This window comes from Dermacentor albipictus, chromosome 10 (genome assembly GCF_038994185.2).
Source record: "Dermacentor albipictus isolate Rhodes 1998 colony chromosome 10, USDA_Dalb.pri_finalv2, whole genome shotgun sequence".
Classification (NCBI taxonomy): Eukaryota; Metazoa; Arthropoda; class Arachnida; order Ixodida; family Ixodidae; genus Dermacentor; species Dermacentor albipictus.
The window spans coordinates 32039119-32059743 of NC_091830.1; the positions used below are offsets into that span (position 1 = coordinate 32039119).

At 45.5% G+C, this 20625-nt stretch overlaps 3 protein-coding genes across 3 annotated transcripts in view; 1 reads left to right on the forward strand and 2 right to left on the reverse strand.

Annotated features, from left to right (window-relative positions):
• Positions 1–1520: 1520 nt before the first annotated feature.
• On the reverse strand, positions 1521–5220 carry LOC135909715 (uncharacterized). Its single transcript, XM_070526525.1, has 2 exons — positions 2958–5220; positions 1521–1552 (listed from the first exon to the last, which is right to left on the reverse strand). The coding sequence occupies exons 1-2, from the start codon at positions 5218–5220 to the stop codon at positions 1521–1523; spliced, it is 2295 nt and encodes a 764-aa protein (XP_070382626.1).
• A 698-nt stretch (positions 5221–5918) lies between these two features.
• The window catches only part of LOC135912244 (5'-3' exonuclease PLD3-like), a 34159-nt gene continuing 19452 nt past the window's right edge, over positions 5919–20625 (reverse strand). The window contains exons 9-10 of the mRNA XM_065444622.2: positions 8063–8280; positions 5919–7670 (exon numbers count right to left, since the gene is read on the reverse strand). Of these exons, the coding sequence (XP_065300694.2) occupies positions 8066–8280 (215 nt within the window). The 3' untranslated portion in view covers positions 5919–7670; positions 8063–8065. The remainder of the gene's footprint in view (positions 7671–8062; positions 8281–20625) is intronic.
• On the forward strand, positions 8295–19976 carry LOC135912245 (uncharacterized). Its single transcript, XM_065444625.2, has 6 exons — positions 8295–8449; positions 11233–11667; positions 12589–12835; positions 15192–15257; positions 17278–17367; positions 19755–19976. Exons 1-6 carry the CDS (start codon positions 8412–8414, stop codon positions 19818–19820), a joined length of 942 nt encoding a protein of 313 aa, XP_065300697.2. The 5' UTR covers positions 8295–8411; the 3' UTR covers positions 19821–19976.

Below are 20625 nucleotides of genomic sequence, written 5' to 3' on the forward strand. Positions count from 1 at the left end.
TGCTCGAACTCGGCCGTCCCTTCCAGGAAACGTCTCGACAACCCGGCACAGCTTCCACATCTGTCGAGGGACCTTCTCCTCCCCGAGTAGGACAATGTCCCCTTCCCTTATGCTTCTCTCTTTTCGCTGAGCGGTAACATGAGCAGAGCGAAGTTCTAGTAGGTATTCCTGCCTCCATCGTTTCCAGAATGAATCGACAAGTGTCATGCGGTGTTGCCAGCGTCTTGTGAGCGCAGCCTTCGTAGATTCGCTGGAGACCGTTTCTCCAGTGCTAGGCAAACTTGTCATTCGGCGCCCTATTAAGAAATGCGATGGCGTTAGGGGCAGAAGCTCCCCCGCGTCCGAGTGCAGGCACGTGAGCGGGCGGGAGTTCACAACCGCCTCGATCTGAGTGAGGACGGTGGTCAAGCTGTCATAATGTAAGGCGCTTCTTCCGAGGACCTTTCGCAGCCCTGTCTTAACAGTTCGCACCATACGTTCCCAAAAACCGCCCCACCACGGTGCTCTTTCTACGATGAACTTCCAGGCGATGCGGTTGTCGCCCAAGTAAGCCTGCATCTCGCCTCCCTTTATAGCGTAGAATAGCTTTTCCAAGTCTCTCGACGCTCGCTTGAACGTTAGAGCGTTGTCTGAATAAATTTTCCTGGGCATTCCCCGCCGGGCCACGAACCTCTTGAAAGACATAAGGAAAGATTGTGTTGTCAAGTCCCTGACGAGTTCCAAATGCACAGCTCGCGTGGTGGCACATGTGAACAGGGCTATATAGGCCTTGTAGGAATTGCCAAGCTCGGTATAAAATATCGGCCCTGCGAAGTCCACTCCAGTAATTTCAAATGGCTCTGATTCGCGGATACGGTCATATGGGAGCGGTGCAAACGGCTCATCTGCGGAGCGGCTGCTTTGCCTTTGACACGGAACACAACGACGACTGATTTTCTTCACGGCCTGTCTTGCTCGCAGGATCCAATATCTTTCGCGAAGTTGAGTCAGCGTGTCCCTTACTCCAGCGTGTAAAATCCGCCTATGCTCCCAGGCCACCAATAAGCGTGTAAACGGATGCACAGCGGACAAAATGACTGGGTGCCGCGTCTCTTCTTTATGCGCGCTATTCTGTAGCCTGCCTCCAACTCTCAATAGGCCGTCGCTGTCAATGAATGGAGTCAGACCCGCGATGGCGGACTTACGATTAAGTGTCCCGGTAGAGATTAGAGAATGGATGTCCTTCCCAAAGGTTTCTCTTTGTGATACTTTCAGCCAGTAACTCTCGGCCTGTGCTAACTCTTCCGCTGACAGGCTTCCCCTTCGCTTCTCTGACGCGTTCCGCGCGTTATGAAGAAAGCGCATAACCCATGCGGTGACACGGAGTACCCGTGTCATTGAGCTCTTGTGTTCAAGATCCATGAGAGGCATTCCATCTACGAGCGTCACGGTGTTCAGCACGTGAACTTTTCGGAGCTCTTCGGCGCAACATTCAGCTTCTGGGGCGTGTGAAGGCATCGCGTCGTACGTTTGAATACCTTTTAGCCACTTCGGTCCCGTCCACCAGCTCTCACTGACAACCAAAGCGGAGGGCAGCATGCCCCGTGTCAACAGATCTGCTGGATTTTCTCTCCCCGGGCAATGTTTCCAAACAGCGGGATCAGTCAGTGCTTGTATCTCCTGTACTCTGTTGCTCACAAATGGTTTCCACCTCAGCGCGGAGCTCTTAATCCAGCTCAAAGCGACACTAGAGTCGGACCAGCAGTGTACCTGAATTGTTGGTATGCCTAGCCGTTCAATCAAGTAGTGGGCCAGGCGTGCGCCGATCAAAGCACTCATGAGCTCCAGCCGTGGTAGTGACAAACGTTTGAGTGGGGCCACTCTTGATTTAGCCATCAGCAAAACAATCTGCATTCCCTGATTCGTCCTCGATTTAATATAGGCAACGGCGCCGTATGCCTTTGGACTCGCGTCGCAGAACACATGTAATTCCGGCTCTGCGCTGTGGTTCTTTATGTCCTGCCCCAATTTTCTAGGAACGGAAACATTTCTTAAGTCAGGGAGCTGTTGACACCACTTGTTCCACGTTTCGAGAATGTCTGATGGAAGTGGGTCATCCCATTGAGCCCCTCGTTCCCATAGGCTCTGAAACATAATCTTAGTCGTGATAGTGATGGGCGCAAGGAATCCAAATGGGTCAAATATGCGAGCCGTCGCTTGTAGAAGGAATCTTTTTGTGTCCTGACGCTGTTTTAGAAAGTCAATCAGGGAACTCATTTCAAACGTGAATTCATCGGTAGTCGGTCTCCACTCAACGCCAAGGATCTTAGTTACGATGTGTGCTGAAATTCCGTGTTCGTCTCCTGACTCTTCTGACCATTCTGCTGCAAGGTTTCGGTCATTGGACCTCCATTTTCTCAAATTCATGCCTGCCATCTGAAGAATATGTTCCGCCTCTTTGCATATGCGCCTCGCGTCCTCTAGAGTATCGGCACCTGTGACCAAGTCATCCACATACACGTCGTTGCTTAGCATGCTTGTTGTCTCCGGAAAACTATCCTTTGTGTACTCTAGATGGTGCTTTAGTGTCGCGGCGAGAAGGAACGGACTGGATGTTGCGCCGAACGGGACCCTCGTCATCCGGTACTCTCTGATTGGAGGGAGAGCTCGTCCCTGTTTTGGAGTACTTTCATACCAGAAAAAACGAAGGGCGTCCCGGTCATCCTTTTTAAGCTCAATCTGCAAGAATGCCTTCTCGATGTCGGACATGATCGCCACATTGTGTACTCGAAATCGAGTTAAAATATCCGACAGATTTGGGTTCAGATTAGGCCCGGCGAACAGGACGTCATTTAGAGACAGTTTTCCCGGCGCTTTAGATGACGCATCGAAGACGACCCTTAATCTTGTGGTCTGACTGCATGGACGCGCCACGCCGCGGTGAGGCATGTAATAAACGGGCCCTCTTGGGGACTCACCCAGTCCGATGACCTCTTCTGCGTGTCCAGCAAGCACGTAGTTCCGAACCGCCTGGTCATAATCGCGCATAAGGTCATTGTTGCCCATCAGTTTTGTTGTCAACGACCTGAGCCTACTGAAAGCCGTGGCTTTGTTGTCTGCCAAATCGGCAGCATTCTCTTTCCAGGGAAGGGAAACTTGATATCGGCAGTTGTTTCTGGATACGTTCTCCCGAAATTCCCGCAAAACTTGGTTGTCTTCCACGTCGGCCTCTCCTTCGTCGACAATGCCAATGTGTTCGAGCTGCCAAAACGATTTAAGCTGAGCAGCAGTGTCGTCCTGGTCTTCCTCGCCGATGACAGCCACGCGCAACACTCCCACAGTGGACACGTACGTTGCTGTTGATTCTGTGGTGTGCATTGTCCCCTGCAGGGTCCAGCCAAAAATGGTCTCCACGGCTACGAGACCGCTGTCCAGGCGCCTGACACCACCGGTTGTGACCTCCCAGTAGTAATCGGATCCCAGCAGCAGCCCTATCTCTGCTCCATCTTGCGTACTGTCGGCGAGTTCGAGGCCTTGCTCTTCGAGGTAGTTGACGGAGGAAGCTTCAGGTGCTGGCACGATGTCGCAGCAGATTTGCGGGATCTCAAGCGCTTCAACGCGGATCCTTTTCCCGCTGTGTCGACTGCACAGCCACAACTCCACTCGGCGGCACTTCATTCCTGAAGACGGCTTGTCGTTTCCAAATGTCATTATTTTCAGGGTTTCCTCTCCCATCACACGCAGTCCCATCTTCTGTGAAACCTCTTTCTTGACAAAGGTGCGCTGACTTCCGCCGTCAATCATCAGCCTGACCATCGCTCGCTTCTCCCTACCCTGAACCCACGCTTGAGCCGTCTGCAGAAGGACACGGGTTCTCTTCTTGGTGCCTTCGACTTGCAGCGAAGACTGTACGATTGTCTCAGTGAGTACAGTCTTCTCTTCCGACTTTCCAGTCGCTGGTGGTCGATTCAGGTTACACAGGGCTGCAACGTGCCGGCCGGAACATCTCTTACATTTAAGCCATCTTGCGGTGCGGCATTCGTATGCTCGATGACCTGCCTTGGCGCACCTAAAGCAGAGTCTTTCCCGCTGCACAATTCTCCTCTTCTGATCCGCAGTCAAATCAACTTCACAGTCGGCGGTTGAGTGGCTGCTCGCTTCGCATAATTTGCACTGTGTTTCAGCTTTCATGACGGCAGTTAAAACCGACGCGGACGCCTTCTTTTCAGGAATATCCTTGCGGATCGGGTGACTCAGCCTGTCGGTGCTCAGCTGTCGACGGGTTCCACATTCGGCTCTCTCTCGACTTTCTACTTCGGTCTTGAGGTAACTGAGGAAATTTTGAAGGTCATCTCCTGGCGTGACTGCAGATGTCGTCTTCTGTCTGCAGTAACCGAGACAAAGCTCATTCGGGATGTTCTTCCGTAGGACTGTCATTAAAAGCACTCCATAAGTGTTCGACGCCACACCCAATGCCTCGAGACTCCGAACCCCCGTCTGGATCTCATCATAAAGGGTCCGCAGCCTCTCGGTGTCAAGGATGTTATGGACAGGTCGGATGTTGAGCAACCTCGACATATGTTCTTCAATGATAACGTCGTCCTTTCCGAATCTTTCGACCAATGTCTTCACTGCAATTTCATAATTTCGGTCACTGAGTGGTAGCCCGTCGATAGCGGCTGCTGCCTTGCCGGTGAGATAGCTCGTCAAGTACTGAAACTTGTCAATTGGATGTAGAGCTGGATTCTTATGGATGGTAGACTCGAACTGATTCCAGAATCTGTGCCATGAGCGCAGGTTTCCGTCGAATTTGGCGATCTCTAGCTTCGGAAGTCTTGTCGTTGTCGACGGTAGCTGAAGAGTCGTCGTAACTGCATGCTGGACGGAACCTGACTGTGCGACGTGGTCAGAGTTATTTCCTGTTTCTGATGGTGTGCTTGACCTCGTTTCGCTCGCGGCTCCACCTCTCAGTGCCCTTTTTATCCTTGTTTTCATGTTGCAAATTCTCAAGCTGTACGCAGCGCACTCTGCTAATACGGTGTCGAGCTCCTGTAGGTCCACTTTCTTTTCTATAGCATCGTTGACTGCTTTAAGCTCTTCAGCTTGTTCAAGAAGGATGTCCAAATGTTCTTCAAGCTCACCGGTTGATGCTTCTGTCGCTTGAAGTAAGGTGCTGGCCGCTGCGATGGTAGTGTCGATGGCTTGTCGCAGGGCCGCTTGCTTCCTTTGTAGTCGCTCCATGATGCAGGCGAAGTTATTCCAGATGTAGCACTCCCGGGTTTCGGCACCAGAAATTTGTAGAATAATTAAAGGGCTACGACCAACGCTCTGTGGAGGTCACTTCGCGAGTGCGACTACAAAAACTGCTGTCTGCTGCGTGAGACTCTTTCGGGCGGCGGCGTATACAGCGGCCGCGCACGCAGGAGCCTCGAAGGAACGATTCTCACTCGTCGGGGTTCGCTTCAAGACTGAACGTTTATTTTACAAAAGACATCGCAGTGACTAGAAAAGTAGAGAAAAGAAAATACAAAATCCAAGTTGTCCGTTGGCCGCACTGACGCCTTGGTCCTTCTCGGAAGCGCCGGCCATTTGCGCCCAGCAGGCGGTCCGCCGAAAACGCGGGCCACGGATCAGGTTGCGGGTCGAGGCGCCGGTCGGGACACCAGCCCAGCGGGGCGCCCCCTCGTCCGTTCGCCGGCTCCCTCTTCGTGCGTCGCCGGGCCCCCAACCCTGGTTGCAGCTGGAAACGCGCGACGGTCGCTACCAATTCTTAACAAGGGGAGGCTGCGATGAAAGGGAGGTCGGCCATTCTAACGAATTCTCAGTGTGCTGTGCAGTGTACAGAGTACGTGCTTCCTACGAGAAGAAAACGCAACGGAATATATACGCGAGAAGTGGCGACTTGAGCCAATAACACACGAAGCCAGCAGACATTGAAGTCAAGGAATGCTTGCAAGCAGTAAAATGTTCGTTTTAATTGAAATATGCAAATCATAGGAGGACCAAAATACAGCGGTTGATTGGGTGGTCGCCGGGATAGTTTGGTGGTAGATACACGCTCGCTTCATGCTGAAGATGAGTGAGGCTCCAACTTGCGGCAAGTTTTGTTTTAGCCCACTTCCATTCTCTTGTTATATTTACATGGCAATTCAAACCCCTTCATTACACATGTGGTCTAGCAAACTTCAATGTGTGTAGACTTCACGGGGTTGTAGCAACAAAATGAATCCCTTCGCGGTTTACCTTGTTCGTCTCACCTCAAAACGGCGCAATGCACGCAAACTAGGGGTTCAGAAGTAACTTTTAGTCTCCTAATAAATGTGTAATGGCCATTGCTAACTGCAGTAGCTTGTTAGATTGAGCATGAGTACAAAGTCCCATGACGTCACCCATTCGGGAAGCTAGCTGTGCATTAACGTTTGGACAGGACATTTATTTTCGCACAGATGCAAGCTTCTTCCGCAACTGAAACGTAAAAGTACCAATGCCATAAAAAGTTGTAACACGTTCCGCACTTCCCCTCTTGAAGAAAAGAAAATCAGAGAAACTAACAAAGAAATAATAGGAATTCTAAGGGCGCTTATACTTTAGCAATGGCGAAAGCCAAATGTATCTTTTAAGGCGAACCACTGGAAATGCCGCGCGACATTCTAGCAACGATGGAGCTATAGCCTTCCTGCATGGATGCAACTTTCGCGTAACCTAAAGAATGAATCCCTGTGTTTCGCGTAAGCCACATAACTTTAATATTTCGTCATTGTACCTTCAAGACATTACATCTTTGTAGAAGAGAAGGGCAAATACGAATTGGCGGAAATATGACATCATAAACTACACTTGACAAAAAAAAAATTGACCTCCCCTTCCAGTCCGGGAAGTTGGCCGAACAGCGAAGCTGTGTTTGTTACCCCGAGCGTTGCACCATGCAAGTCAAGCTTCGCAAGCAGCCAATATTGTATACATATCTTTTGTTTTACCATTATTTGACCTCATTTTAACTTTTGCGTGCTTCGCGTGCTGAGCACGCTTTAGGAGTGCTTTTTTTACGGAATCTCTGGCATTTGGCATTAGGCATCTATGGTGCGCAGATTGAGATTGGCACTACGACGACGAGCCCGTTCACGAGTTATCTCCTGCAGCCGCTCGCGACAAGCAGCTTCTTCCTCAGGAGTACGCGATACTTGTGATCTTTCCATAGTTGTATCTGGGATGCAATGCGCAGAAGCACTAATCCGAAGCTCTGTATATTAGGTGAGACGCTCACCAGTGGAGATGCGGGTGCTGCAATAGTTTCGGCGATTGGATGGATTGGTTTTAGGATTGACGTGGCTGCCAGCAATTCTTGCCGGCGCAAGAAGTGCCGGCAGCCAGGCGCTCCTAGTATGGCGTTTCAATCGCTGGGCACTGTTCGTTGGCCGCAAACCAGCAGCATAACATTTGTTTCTTTCGCGGCATGGTGGAATCGATCGTCGCTAAAGTCGATGCCGATCTGGCTCGATCGCCGAAAATGCACCGTGCGATAACCACATAAAATTCGCGCATGAGATTCATACGCATTCTCCCAGGCGGGAAAGGGTTACTCTAACCCCTTTCGCTCTGTTGATGTCTTCTTTTCCTCTCCCGCTAGGCCACGTGACCCCTCTTTAGCGAAGTTCGACAATGACGGCACAGGGTCCGCATAAACAGCTTCGCTGCAAAAAAGAAAGCGAAATGAAAGAAAGTACAACAGTATGTTTCGGAAGGTATACACGGAAAATTAAATACGGGCACATACAGATCTTCCACGCCACCACATCCGCCCCCCATACATACACACATAGACCGAAAAAGTATCATGGCAAAGCATAAATGTAAAAACAACTGTCCAATCAAGAAAGTAAAACATCAAAAAGAACGTTATTGAATATTGACATATGTGCACAGCACAAAAGACGAGGACTCAAGGACGAACCCAATCATCCTTCAGTCCTCGTCTTTTGCGCTGTGCAAACATGTCGATATTGAATCACCAACTCGCCAAAGCTTCCACCTTATCTTGCTTGAATGCTTGAATTGAGAAAGAACCAGGTGCCAACTCCCCTACCTTTCAGTTCTTCCCAATACAGGTCGGCACATTGAAGATGTCCCTAAGAGGGAAGAAGGGAGTGGTAGCCCGCAACGACATCCAGGTGTACCGGGGACACGGCGACCAGAGCGTGCCGTCACTGATTGCCCGAAGCTTTCGGTTCCACGGGCGTCTGTGTCGCCTGTGCGGCTGTTTCTTCATCAGCGGCCTGCTCGGCGCGAAGATCCAGGCGGCACCTAGAGTCGTGTGGAAAAGCGTGTACACGCTGTACAGCTGTGCTGTCATCACGTTCCTGATCTGGCTGGAAGTGGAATTGGTCGCCGACAAGGCTAACCAAGCGAGCGGACATGGCGAAATTCTCACCAGCATGCTGCGCGTCTTCATGAACATTGTTCTGCTGTTCAGGTATGGAAGAATGATGTAGTAAAGGGCGATATGAAAAAAAAAGAATCATGCGTTACGGTGAACGAACCAAAAAAAAAGGAGAAAGAAAAATGGAGCCGAGGAGAAAGTAGGGACTTTACGAGCACCATCTTTCAAGTTTCGGTTTATTGAAAACGTGTGCCTGGTTAACTTCTTAATTACTGAAAAGAAATGAAGGCAAGTAAATGAGTCAGTGTTAATAGTTTATTCCGCACTGTTGCTGGAGCTCCAAGGAAACAAATGGTGACATAAAAAAGCATTTTGAAAACACAAAGCCGACTGCACAAGTGTGGGCACAAGTAGTGAAAATATTTAGTGAGCTTCTCGCAGCCATAATTTTTTGCAATTCAGATGTCATAGCACTATTCTTTGGAAGCTGAGCCAACCATTATTGCAGGCTGATACAGGCGCGCCATTTGAATACCTCGGAACTATTCGCTGAGGCCTACTTGACTTTTGAAAAAAAAAAGTGTTCTTCACGTTGCAGACAGGAAACAGCAAGCTGTCTCTACAATATTCACTCCTGTATAATCGCAAGCATTCCGTGGAGTACAGTTACGACGAAGAAGCGCATTAGAACTTTAGTCACCTTGTGTACAGAACATGGCCCACGGTCTTTGCAGCTTAGAATGCCCGTTCATGTATATGCGGCTGAGGCTTGTATCCAAAGGACATGGTTAAAATTCGTAGGGTGAGCCATGAAACGCTATGTGCTCTATAGTTTCATCACATCCGCAATTATGGCAGGTAATTTCATACATTCAATGCCATGTGCAATGCTATGACATTTGCCATACATACCACAAATTATTTACAGTGACGTTTAACTTCGTGTATGCAGGTGACGTGCAAGCGTATGGATGCTATAGCACACACGTTGCTATCGGTCCTCGGTGCAATTAAACGCCTACGCTGTCCGCATCGCAGGTCCTATTTAAGACAGGGCTGGCGCGGCAGCACCACACGCCACAACCACCGGAGTAGAACGCCCCTTTGTAAACATTCGTTTACTAACTAAATTAACTAGCATGGTGTCAGCGCGCACAGGCAAACATGAACACTTCACATTCGATGACCGCGGACACTCGCTGTTAATACGCAGGCGTGATGAATCGCGGCAGCTGCAGCGAGCGATTCCTCACGATTCCGCGAGCTTCCTTGTTCGCTTGCTTCGCGACTTCAGACAGATACCGCCAATTTTAAGAGCTGAACAGTGACGCTTGCGCGTCAAATGTAATGAAGTTTAAAGGGTGATTGTAGAAAATTGCAGCTGCATAGGTACTGTTTCAACTCTGTGATAAGAACACACATGAGAAAAAGAAATGGTTCTTTATTCCTTCACTACATTAAAAGACGATTGGTGCAACCACAATACGTCTATAAATTTTGTTCAGTGGACTATACCGCTCCATATTTGCAACTGTATTGCTTAAGTGAGTGAGATATTTGGCAACTTCTAGAGATTGGAAAGTTACAAATGGGTATTTTGACTTTTTTAACTGCCATTAAAGTGCACTGAATCAACTAGAATAATAAAGGTACTAAACAATGCACTTAGCTCAAAGCTCCATCCTTCTGCAATTCACAAGGAGTGTACGGACCTTCTGATATTTAATTGCTACGAAGAAACTAAAATGAGTAGAACAGTCCTGCTGTACGCCCATAACTTGGTATTGATGGAAACTCTTCTATTTTCATAGTCAGCCTGTCCGGACGGCAGTCAGTATACGAGGTCATCATTTTTCGGTTTTCCAGGATTTTTAAGGATAACCCGTGGCACATAGCATGATTCTTGTCTTTGAGCTGGATTACTGGAAGAGGCGGTCATTACTAGCACGAGAAATCGAAAACATGTTCTACTCACATACAAATGATCGCTACTTGACATCTTCCGTAATTACGTTACGGCACACATGGCAATTTAAGAATTTTAGTCAGTCAGTTTGCAAGCCGTATCCAAACGAAATAAATCTACAAGATGTTATTAGACCCGAGATACTATTTCCTAATCTGTAGGACGAAACACATTAGCATGGAAGTTACTTTTGTGCTTCAATGCATAAAAAGCGTTTTGTAAAAAAATGTAAGTGAAAAAACAGCGCATTTTTACTGCGAGATTAATGGCACATATTTCCGAACTGGAGTCATTCTATAAAGTCATTCTAAGTGGATACGCCTTGCAAACTCACCAGCTAAAATCCGTAAATTCCAATATTTGATGCAAATACATTAAGAATGTATTTACGGAATATTTCTTGATTAGTTGTGTTGTATGTGTTTCGTTTACCTGTGTACGTAATCTACACTTTTCTCAATAATACAACTCACCGAGTAGAATTATCTGCAACAGGCGACTTTTAAAAAATCTGCAAAACTTAGAAACGATCACTTGGTATTCTACTCGAGGTAGCCAACTCGGCAAACGTGCGAAAATAAGAACGACATGCTATTTTGGACATCATTACAAACATCTTTATATATTTAGATTATATATACTGTTATGTAGTAGTGTTTTCATTGTTTTGTCTATTAGAGTATATGTTAATTAAAATCTATTATTTCTGCCGTATAGTTTTCAATAGTTTTGGACCGTTAATACTTCACTGATTAGCTCCACTTCCTTTTTGTGAGTTTGGTTACTGTTCGAAAGATAGCGGGAACGGGAGGGACCTTTCTTTATTGCAACGTTACCTTCCTCTAACCAACTTGTTGACAAGCCGCGAGATTGAGGACAGAAACTGAAAACACGCCGTCATGACTTTCAGGATGGTCGTCAACTACCTCTGCATGTCCCTCGGCTCTTCAAAGATGGCCTCCTTCTACTCCCGAGCATTGGCCTTCGAAAAACACATCGGAATGGCCTCGTGGTACCGCATTGCTGCTAAGCGTTTCTTTTGGTCGGATATCTTGCGAGCCTGCCTGTGTATGGTTGTATGCACGGCATCCATCATGACTCTTCCCAAGCAGCCTCCGTACAAGCTGTCCAGTTACTCTGGCAAAAGCGCCCTTACGGTGACTTACATCTGGTTGAGGCTCCTGGCAACTGCCATCCTTTACTTCGTCTATGACAGTGTCTGCATCGTCACCTTGAAGACTTCGTGCGAAGTGCTGGCAGAATACATGAGGAGCCAGCTACGTGCGCTGAAAGTTTGCTTCAGCTTGAAAGGAGCTCAGCCGTTGCTATACGACGACATCTCCAGGTGGGTGATCTTTGACAGGAACTGCCGTACGCGGGTAATAGTTTTTATTTTACGTATTTGCTGTCTCATGCCTGCACGACATTGGTAGCACTGCAGTGGCGGTGGGAAGAAGCAGTCGACAGCTATGAGGACCCAACGCGATGTTGGAACCTAAATGACGTGAAGTATGTTTGAGTATGGGGGTAGCAGCAGTAACTGGTTACATCCACGGGCGTCCACATAGGCTTCATACGTTCGCCGTCTGTCTCAGGAGCATGATGGATGGCAGTGCGTGTTGGTTGTCAAGGGAATAATGTTGAGGGGAAGTGTCTGCACAGAGAAGTGTGACACATCATATTATATATTTAGGACTTGTGCACTCCATGTGCCACAGTCGCGCATAACAATTTGGAAGGATAATCGTGAAGAAACATGAGCCCAGTGACGCATACCGAATCGCCCAAGTGTACGCCTCAATTAACGACAACACATACTGGAAAATTGAATAAGCCGTCCCGTGTCATGCGTTGTCTCATTATAGATCTGCCTGTTTTAGAGATAACTGTGAGCCGACATTATGTATGCAGGTTTCATGTGTCCGCTGATATTTCATTACGTAGAACAAAGGTGCGCTTGCTGGCGTTACATTTGGATCAATATTCAAGGTTATACCGGGTGTCCCACGCAACTTGAGTGCCAAGTGGTATCGTGCTGTTCTCAAGACGTGCGTTAACGAAGGCCCATCTTGCCCCCTTTACAGAAAACGTCTAGCCCTCTCTAAATCCAACTTTTAAACTATAGTGTTGCACATGCGTAACCACAGCGTGAATTTTTTGTTATCCTGTACTGGCATAATATGTTTCTCATTTTAAAAAACAAACTTCAGACAATAAGCAAGTTAGCGTTGCTGTCGACTGTCAGCTCCTTTCATAAAATGTCCAGGTGCGTTGAGACCGTGAGGCTGAACGTGTTCCGGATAGGTCAGCTGAAAAACGAGGTCAACGAAGTCTGGCAGGTGGCCCTGATCGTGTCTTCGTCCTGTGCCTTGCTCATACCGTGCACCGGAGTCTACGAGATTTGCAGAGAAGGCGCGCTGATGGAGCAGCACTACAGCGTCTTGCTTTTCGGCACTTGGACGTGGTATGAATTTGTGACGCTGACCTTGGCGAGCCAGTCGCTGGTGAACGCGGTAAGCTCGAGTGCTGCGAAATGAATGCATTAGTAATGAAGTCGACTACATGTTACAAGAAACTGTCGTGGCTTCCCGTTTGTAACATTTTTATTTTTGGGAGCATAGCGACCTTTGTTTTTGTATTCTGTTGTCGTTAACGTGACTTGAGGCGATTTTCCTATTTTGCTAATGCCGCACTTTATGTCTTTGTTTTAAAATTTACTCTTGATGGTCTATCATCTTGTTCTTTCTCTCCTTTGTAGGTTTCTCTTTTTCATCTTCAACTTCTCTTTCTGTTCTTTCATTCCTAAAGAGTAGGCAGGCGTCCTGCCTGTTTCGGTGGCAGTTGCCAGCCTGCTTCTTCCTTTATTTTTCCTATCTTTGCATCGTATGTATATCCAAAGCCGCCTAATAATGATAACTGTGAAAGCAACAGAGATATTTAGATATTTTAAACGACATGTGCCTAGGCCGTTTTGTTTAATCATCACCATCATGAGAGTTATAAGCAGCCTACTGTAGAATGAGCGAACGAGCGAAGTTCAACTTGGCTCTGCTTTATTCAGCTTGGTTATATTTATTAAGCCCACTACTGGACAAGGCCCTCTTGCAGCGATCTTCAGTTACCATTGTGTTGCGCTAGCCAACTCCATCCTTTGCCTAGAAACTTCCTAATCTCAATCGTGAGTCCAAGTAGTCCGATAACCTTGCCTTTTCTTAAACAGTTCATTATGATGTATATGCAGATGTTGGTCCTTATATTGTGTAGCCGGCCATACCCATTCTGAGCATCACCCTACAATAGCGTTGTTCCCTATAAAACAGAAAATTGGGAAACAAGGTTTTTGAATAGGTAGGTTGTAATGAAAAGTGTGCATTCGCTGCACAGCTTGAAGTGTTGACCTCGACTTCCTTTTTTCAAACAGAACCTTGGCTACCCGCGCTTGCTGTCTCACTCATGTTGCTAACTTCCAATATTTCGACGTTAAACGCTTCTCCTTTTCGTGCCAGCCTTGGTTCCGCAGACCTTAAATTCCCTTAGAAATTCTTTTTTATCCTAGGGATTTCAACCAACTGGTTATCTTGCTGACATATTGCACTGTTTATGTATATAGTTCCTCTTTGAAGGATATTGGTGACATGCTGGTGACTACTATGAAGTACCAGCCAAATGCAATACGTCGTATTTTTCATCGTCTTTGGTTTCATTCCCACTACCTGTGACTCTTCAGCTTAGGTAAACGCTTTCTTGTACTGTTCCGAGAGGACGACTGCCAATTACAAAGAATATCTGTTTCAATTAGGTTTCATTGAATAATCGAAAACTACTCGAATGTTCCAGTATGCTGCCTTGAAAGTGAGCAGACTCAGGTTCAAATAGTCTTTGTGTTATAGATCCAGACCTGAAGTATGTGAGTGATGATTGCTTATACTGTTACTGAGAAGCTCGTCTAGGCTTTTGCTTGAACAGGTTCAGGCATTTGCTTTTCTCTAAAGTAGGGCTCATCAGTTATTATCTATCAGTTCGTCCACGCAAAATGTAGGTATTTCCAGCGCGTTAGTCTTAATGTCTTGCTTTATGGTTTCCTTTAAGGCAAAAAATAAAGTACAAGGAGTAAAAACCGTGATTTGCAAACAAAAAGACGTTTGTGAAGCGACAGTTTGCCGCTTAAACGAACATTTTTCCTAAACTCATACAATGTGAAACTCAAAATTTTTGTGAAGTTTATGAATTTCAACTCATGTGGCAATTTTACGAAAGTTGCGTTCAACTTAAAAAATAGAAATTCAGTTTCTGAAACAGTTTCGTTCATAGGTTCTCGAACCTTCTCTTGAGAGTTTGGGACGGTGAAAGTATGCTGAAGGTACCTTTTTTCGACCAAGTTTATACGGAGAAGTTCCTGAAGCAGGTGAAATTTGCAACAATAAAGTTGTTGAGAAAGTTACTGGTTTGTAAATGCAATGTGCTACTCGTAAAATTTCGGCTAGCTATCCCAAGTTTGCTGTTGCTTGTGTGTTTGGTCCGAAGGTAAATTCCTGTTATCAAAGTGCGTATATAGCTTATAGAATTGTGCTGCAAGACCTTCGGTGGCCACTCCCCCTTCGCTCCAGTCAGTGTCGTGTCCCCAGAATTTTTTACAAATCTACATTTGGCGGGTTGGCAGGTATGCTAAGCTTGAACCGCTGCGAAGGTTTATGTAACTGGCGAGTAAAATATTGAAGTAAACATTTCAAAGCCAGCTCGTAAGGCAGTTATGAAATTACTTAAGAGAATTAACAAACAAAAGAAAGGAAATCCATCCCATTACTGAGTACGAGTGAACGAGTCGGGGCGAAAACAGTGACCTCATGAAATTTTCACCTGTGCTTTCAGGCTAAGGAAGTGAAGGATTTCTGCAAAAGCCTTCGACGTATAGATGACGACTACTGCAGAAACGAAGTGAGTATAGGGTTGGACAAAATTTTCCGGCGTCTTGTATATTCGCATTGGTTGCCTTATCTTTTTTTGTATGTGTAGTATGTGCCGCACTACTTTTATGGGTTATATCTTTGTGCGCAGAGACGAAACTGCCAATTCCGTGCAACAAGGCACCCAATTGTAGCACTTGAGATGGTCAGTCTACTCAGCAAAAGTATGGACTTGACAATACTCCGCAATTTAGTAAAGCGTGTTTAGCCTGGAAACTGCTCTAAGAACGTGAATGGCTGTATACTAAAACTGTCATAGTGAAATCAGGCATTGCGAGGCAGCTAATGTAGATAGCCCCGGTCCAAATTTCATTCTATATTAGTGAATGATCGGGGGTTGCTTGTCGTTGCGCTGGCGCCTTCCTAATGATCTCACCTTAAGCAGTCGCTCAGCCGTTCCTATGCGAATTTACGGAATAGAGAACCAGCTTCGCTCCTCATCAACTGCATGGAATTTATTGATGTTTGTTGTGTTTGAAAAAAAAAAGGTAAAGTACGCAAACTGTGGCCCGTAATTGCTCTTTATTTAGGCCATCGGTTTGTTTTATTGCTTCAACGTAAAAAATTTTGAAGAGAGCTGAACTTTTATGTTTACGGCTCCATGACTCAGCAATAAAAATAATACATATCAGAAATGTAAGAACTGAACCAATTAAGAAATCTAAATTGAATAAAATTCAAGTATTACTCATCATTTTATGTTATACCGCTGAATCGAAAGTAGGAATTCTGCATGTTACCCCCCGTAATGTCTTACAATTTCACGTGAGCCAAAAAGTGATATATCCCGTTTGCCTGCTTCGAATGATTTAGCATATACAATTTACAAAAGTGCAATATCCGTTTTCAGTGCAGAACTATTGATTTGGTAGCTTTGTGATTTAGTTTTTTTCTGCAAGTTACTGCTTTTAGCCGATATTTGGCAAAAACTCGAGGCTCTAAACGAACGTTGATTTTCTTTCAGCCGCTCTAATTAATGCTTCTCTCTTAAGTACACTACCCCGATTCGGCTCTGTTTGGCGGTCATCTAATGAGCGCGTTTCTGCCTTTTGTATGCATTTGAACCGATAAATTAAAATCGGCTCCGACGTAAGCCTTAGTCTGAACGCAACCTTTCGCTCAACTTATTCATTATGCTTGCGCCCGCGCTTAAGCTCATTACCGCGGGACGTGGGTGCGTTTTAGTGCCAATGCCATTCTTAAGAATAGCAGCTTGGGCTTGTTGGTTTTCCATCCTGCTAGCAACAGCGCAAAATGTAGAAAAGATACACCACAAGCGCATTCTTAGTTGTGTGATTTGCGGCACTCTTCAAATTTGAGAATATGTCAAGAACTCAGCAGCTGGTGTTCCTGCAGATCGCTGCGAAATTTACAGGTATCACTTATCACCTTATCGCCTTCGCTCGGTAAAAGGTGAGACTACACAAGTACATTTCTTCAACTCGTGTGGTTGAATGTGCTGCTTTTGTTTCTTTGTACACTTTTCAACGTGTTCCAATGTTTTTCTGCTTGTTCTGTATTTCAAGGAGCGTGCTATGTGGATGTTGCAACAGGGTCGAAAATTGGGCGAGTTTCTACGGTAACGTAATTTTGTTGTAGCGGGAAAGGACGAACACGTAGACGGGGTACTCAGCACAGCGCTCGTGCCGTGTATATCGTCTACGTCTTCGCCCTCTTGCACTGCAACAAAATTATGTTATGTGGATATTGCTGTGCCGTTGCCTTCGGCCACGTACGTTTGTGCACTATGGGGCTGTAGCATTGGTGAATCTGTCGCAACGCAGCTTTTACCGCACCAGCCTTTGCCGCTAACGTACATAGCTTGTGGCATGTACCAACGTAGTAAAATATACACTACTAGTAACTCAAGCTAACTCAGCCCAAAGTAGTAAATGCAATTTCCAAACGAATATCTTTATTTTTTATTTCTTTTCATGAAGTCTTCTTCGGCAGCTTTTGAAAAGTGGCGTCGTCCTGATGTTTTGCTTCAGGTCGAACAACTTCACGACTCAATCGATCCGGAAGATTTGAGTATCAAAGGAGCAGACTTCTTCCAACTCAAGATGTCGCTGCTTGTATCCGTAAGCATAGTTTTTAGTATTCGTTGTTCTTATTTGAAAATTTACGCCTCTTGCAGCAGCACTTCTTGGAGTATGCACCGTTGAGCTTTTTTCACATTTGTCAAAATTTAGCTCGAGAGGGTCCGCCTCGAATAAAAATGATTTTGCTACAGTTTGTACGCACTAATTACGGCAAGCATAATGTTTCATTCGTGTCCGCTTAGCTTTTTTTGATGACACACCATTAAAGTAAATCAGTTCTGCGGATACCCTCAATTTGGATGAATGTTCGAGGAAGGGGAAAGTGTCATCTACCCAAATGTAACACGAAGCTACGAAGAAAATACACGAGGGCTTTCCAGATGGCAGCGCAAGGCCAAATTGATCGACAACTCAGTCAACGTATTCTGTTGTCTGCTACCCTCCTGGTTAGCTCAGATGATAGAGCAAGCTCCCCGAGAAGTCATTGGACCCAAGCTGGAACCCCCATGGAGGATATATTTTTGAACTGCTGCACTGCCTCTCTGAGAAACCTGTATTGTTTCCTTCGTCGCTCTGTGCTGCAGTCAAGGGGGACAGTAGTTGTTCCTTTTCAACGTAACGTTAGGCATTAACCGATTATTCTGTTAAAGGGTATTGGTAAAAGAGCTTTTTTAAAAATTGATCCCTTACTCCTAAACGGTCTGCATTAATTTTTCTGTGTTGTTACAATTTGCTAGGTGTTTTTCATTTTCACTGTTAGGACAATGTTCACTGCGTTTATATCCTGATGTTGCATGCTAGCAGTTTGTTTGCTGTGTTCACGCTGTTGCAGCTAATTACATTGTGCTGTGTTGTAGCAGTTATTTGTGGTAATTTATAACCGCTTAATTACTAAGAGGAGCTTCTCGTTCATCCATGTCTATGGGACGACTTTCTGAATAGGTGCCAATGTATGTATCTAACGCGACGCAAATGAAGAGTGATTTGATTTCATTCCTAAAGGAGCTAGTAGGGATCTGGCGGTTGCCAGTTCAGAGACGTTAAATTGCAAATTGACTGGAGAAATGGCGAGGGTGACGTCGATGAGAGTCTTGTAAAAAAAGCAAAGAAATACAAATTCTACGGCCTACGCATAGAAGGACATAACACTATGGGTGCATAAAAGATGCCTAGCTGTCTCCACAGCCCAAACCTCATTTCTTAAGAAATAGGACCGGCTCATGCATTGACGGCGTTGATAAAGTAATATTCTGGCCGAGTTCTTGCGGCCAATTGAGCACGAAAATACATGCGACAGATGACATAAAATGTACATGCTGTAAACTCGAAAACATCACCCTGTGAAACTATCGCGTCAGATTTTCGATGTACAGCTGGTGGTCATAAATATTCGTTTTCCACTACGGCGTCTGTCTCATCGCTGGTGTAGCTTGAGCTCTGTGTCGTGTAGAGTAATCATTTTCATACTCTTAAGAGAGGAAGAAAGGTTTATTATGATGAAAAAGCTGAGAGGTATACTCCTATGGGTAAGGGTGTTAGCTTTGGGACAAACCAGCACTCTTAGAGGTGCAAACATTTATAGTGGGTACGTGGGAAGCCGCTTCCTTGGCTGTGCAACACAGGTTTGCAGGACACACGATGTCTAAGTTGAGCGTTTACGTCGACTTTCACTCAGACACTCAGACGTACATATTGCTACCCGAGTAGCCAGACTGGACTACCCTGATCAGTGCGCCCCAAGAACGATGAAAATCAAACACTTAAACCGTGGGCTTTATACGTTGAGCGGTAGTTGTGATTTCGACTATTGTTAAATTGAACCCGGAATCACGACACTTGTTCTTTTTTTATAAAATCAACATCACCTTTTTGAGGGATAATGACAGTAATACGCGACAGGGGTCGAATGTGCAAAATGTTGAATTCGTAAGTGTTCTTCGCCATTGGCAGGACGCCTATGTTAATAACATGTCCGGCATCAGGATTTGTGAAATATGCTCTTCTGAAGAATTTCATTTAAGCGCTTTTTGTGAATTTTTGTTAATTCTTTTGGCAGGGACTTTTTATTGGTCCAACTCATTGCAAATCAGTTTATTCATGCTGACCCAGAAATTGCAGACATAGCACGCTCTTCCTGTTTAAGCCCTAGCATGTAGGGGGGGGGGAGGGGTAGAGGTACAAAAAGATTTCAAAACGCTTTATGAATAGGGCATAAGTATACTAAGAACCACTGTCATCGCAGCTCTGGTGAATCTTCCACACGGCTACGAGTTCACCATAACTTCATTGCCACTCATAAAAAAAAACTGCAATACTGAAAAGAAATGTAAATAATGCTCCTTATTTGGAAGTTTCAGATGATCAAAGCAGCATAATAGTACCTTGAGAACACTAAATTTGCTTGTTTGCTTCTCCTTTTTTCGCAGATGGCTGCGTCAGTGGTTACGTACACCGTAATCCTGGTGCAGACCAGTCAAAGCTTCAAGAAATAATAGTCCAAAGTATTCGAGAACCGTCTTCGCAGCTACGTGAAGTAAATGTACACCGGACGTTTTTCAGAGGAATTCTTTGTTCTGTACTTTGAGACGAAGAAGAAATAGGTATTTTTCTCGCAACTTTAATGGTGGCTCCAGTTGTGTCTAATTGCGTTGTCATTGGAGGTTAAAAAAATAAAGACGGAATTTTGGTGAGTAGATGCGAGCCTTCTTTTTAAAAAAATAACTTGAAGTCGGGTCGGTTGATTGGTTCCTAAGGATGATATTACAGAAATTACCGCTTGAGGGCTTCTTGCCATAATTATTCTGTTGGAGTGTCACAAAAACAAAGAAGTGCCTCAACCACAATGTGATTAGCAAGACAACCACGTTGAAGTGAGCACAAGTTAAAAAAGCTGGAGTCATCAACGGTTCAGTACGGTTCATGACTTAGTGTGTGCGTTTGTTGTTTGCTTCTGCAGAGGTTACTGACATAATAACTTTTAAGACCACACTATGGCAAGATCTATGCAGCAATATTCTCACATCTATCAACAATGCGAAAGCCGGTAACACACTTCTTTGTTTGCTGAAAGGGCATTTCATCGGAAGCACTTATTCTATGGCAATTTATTTTTCCAAGTGGTTGTTATTTATAAACGACAGTGCTATCCTATTCTCCTATTCCGGAATCCCCCAGTTCGAAAACCGTAGTAAAGGAAATCCAGGAATGTCAGTGTTTTCCATGAAGGCATTTTAATTGTGCAAGCTTTTAACGTTTACTGTGCACCCAAGTATTCAAGCTGTTGGCGAATTTTAAAGC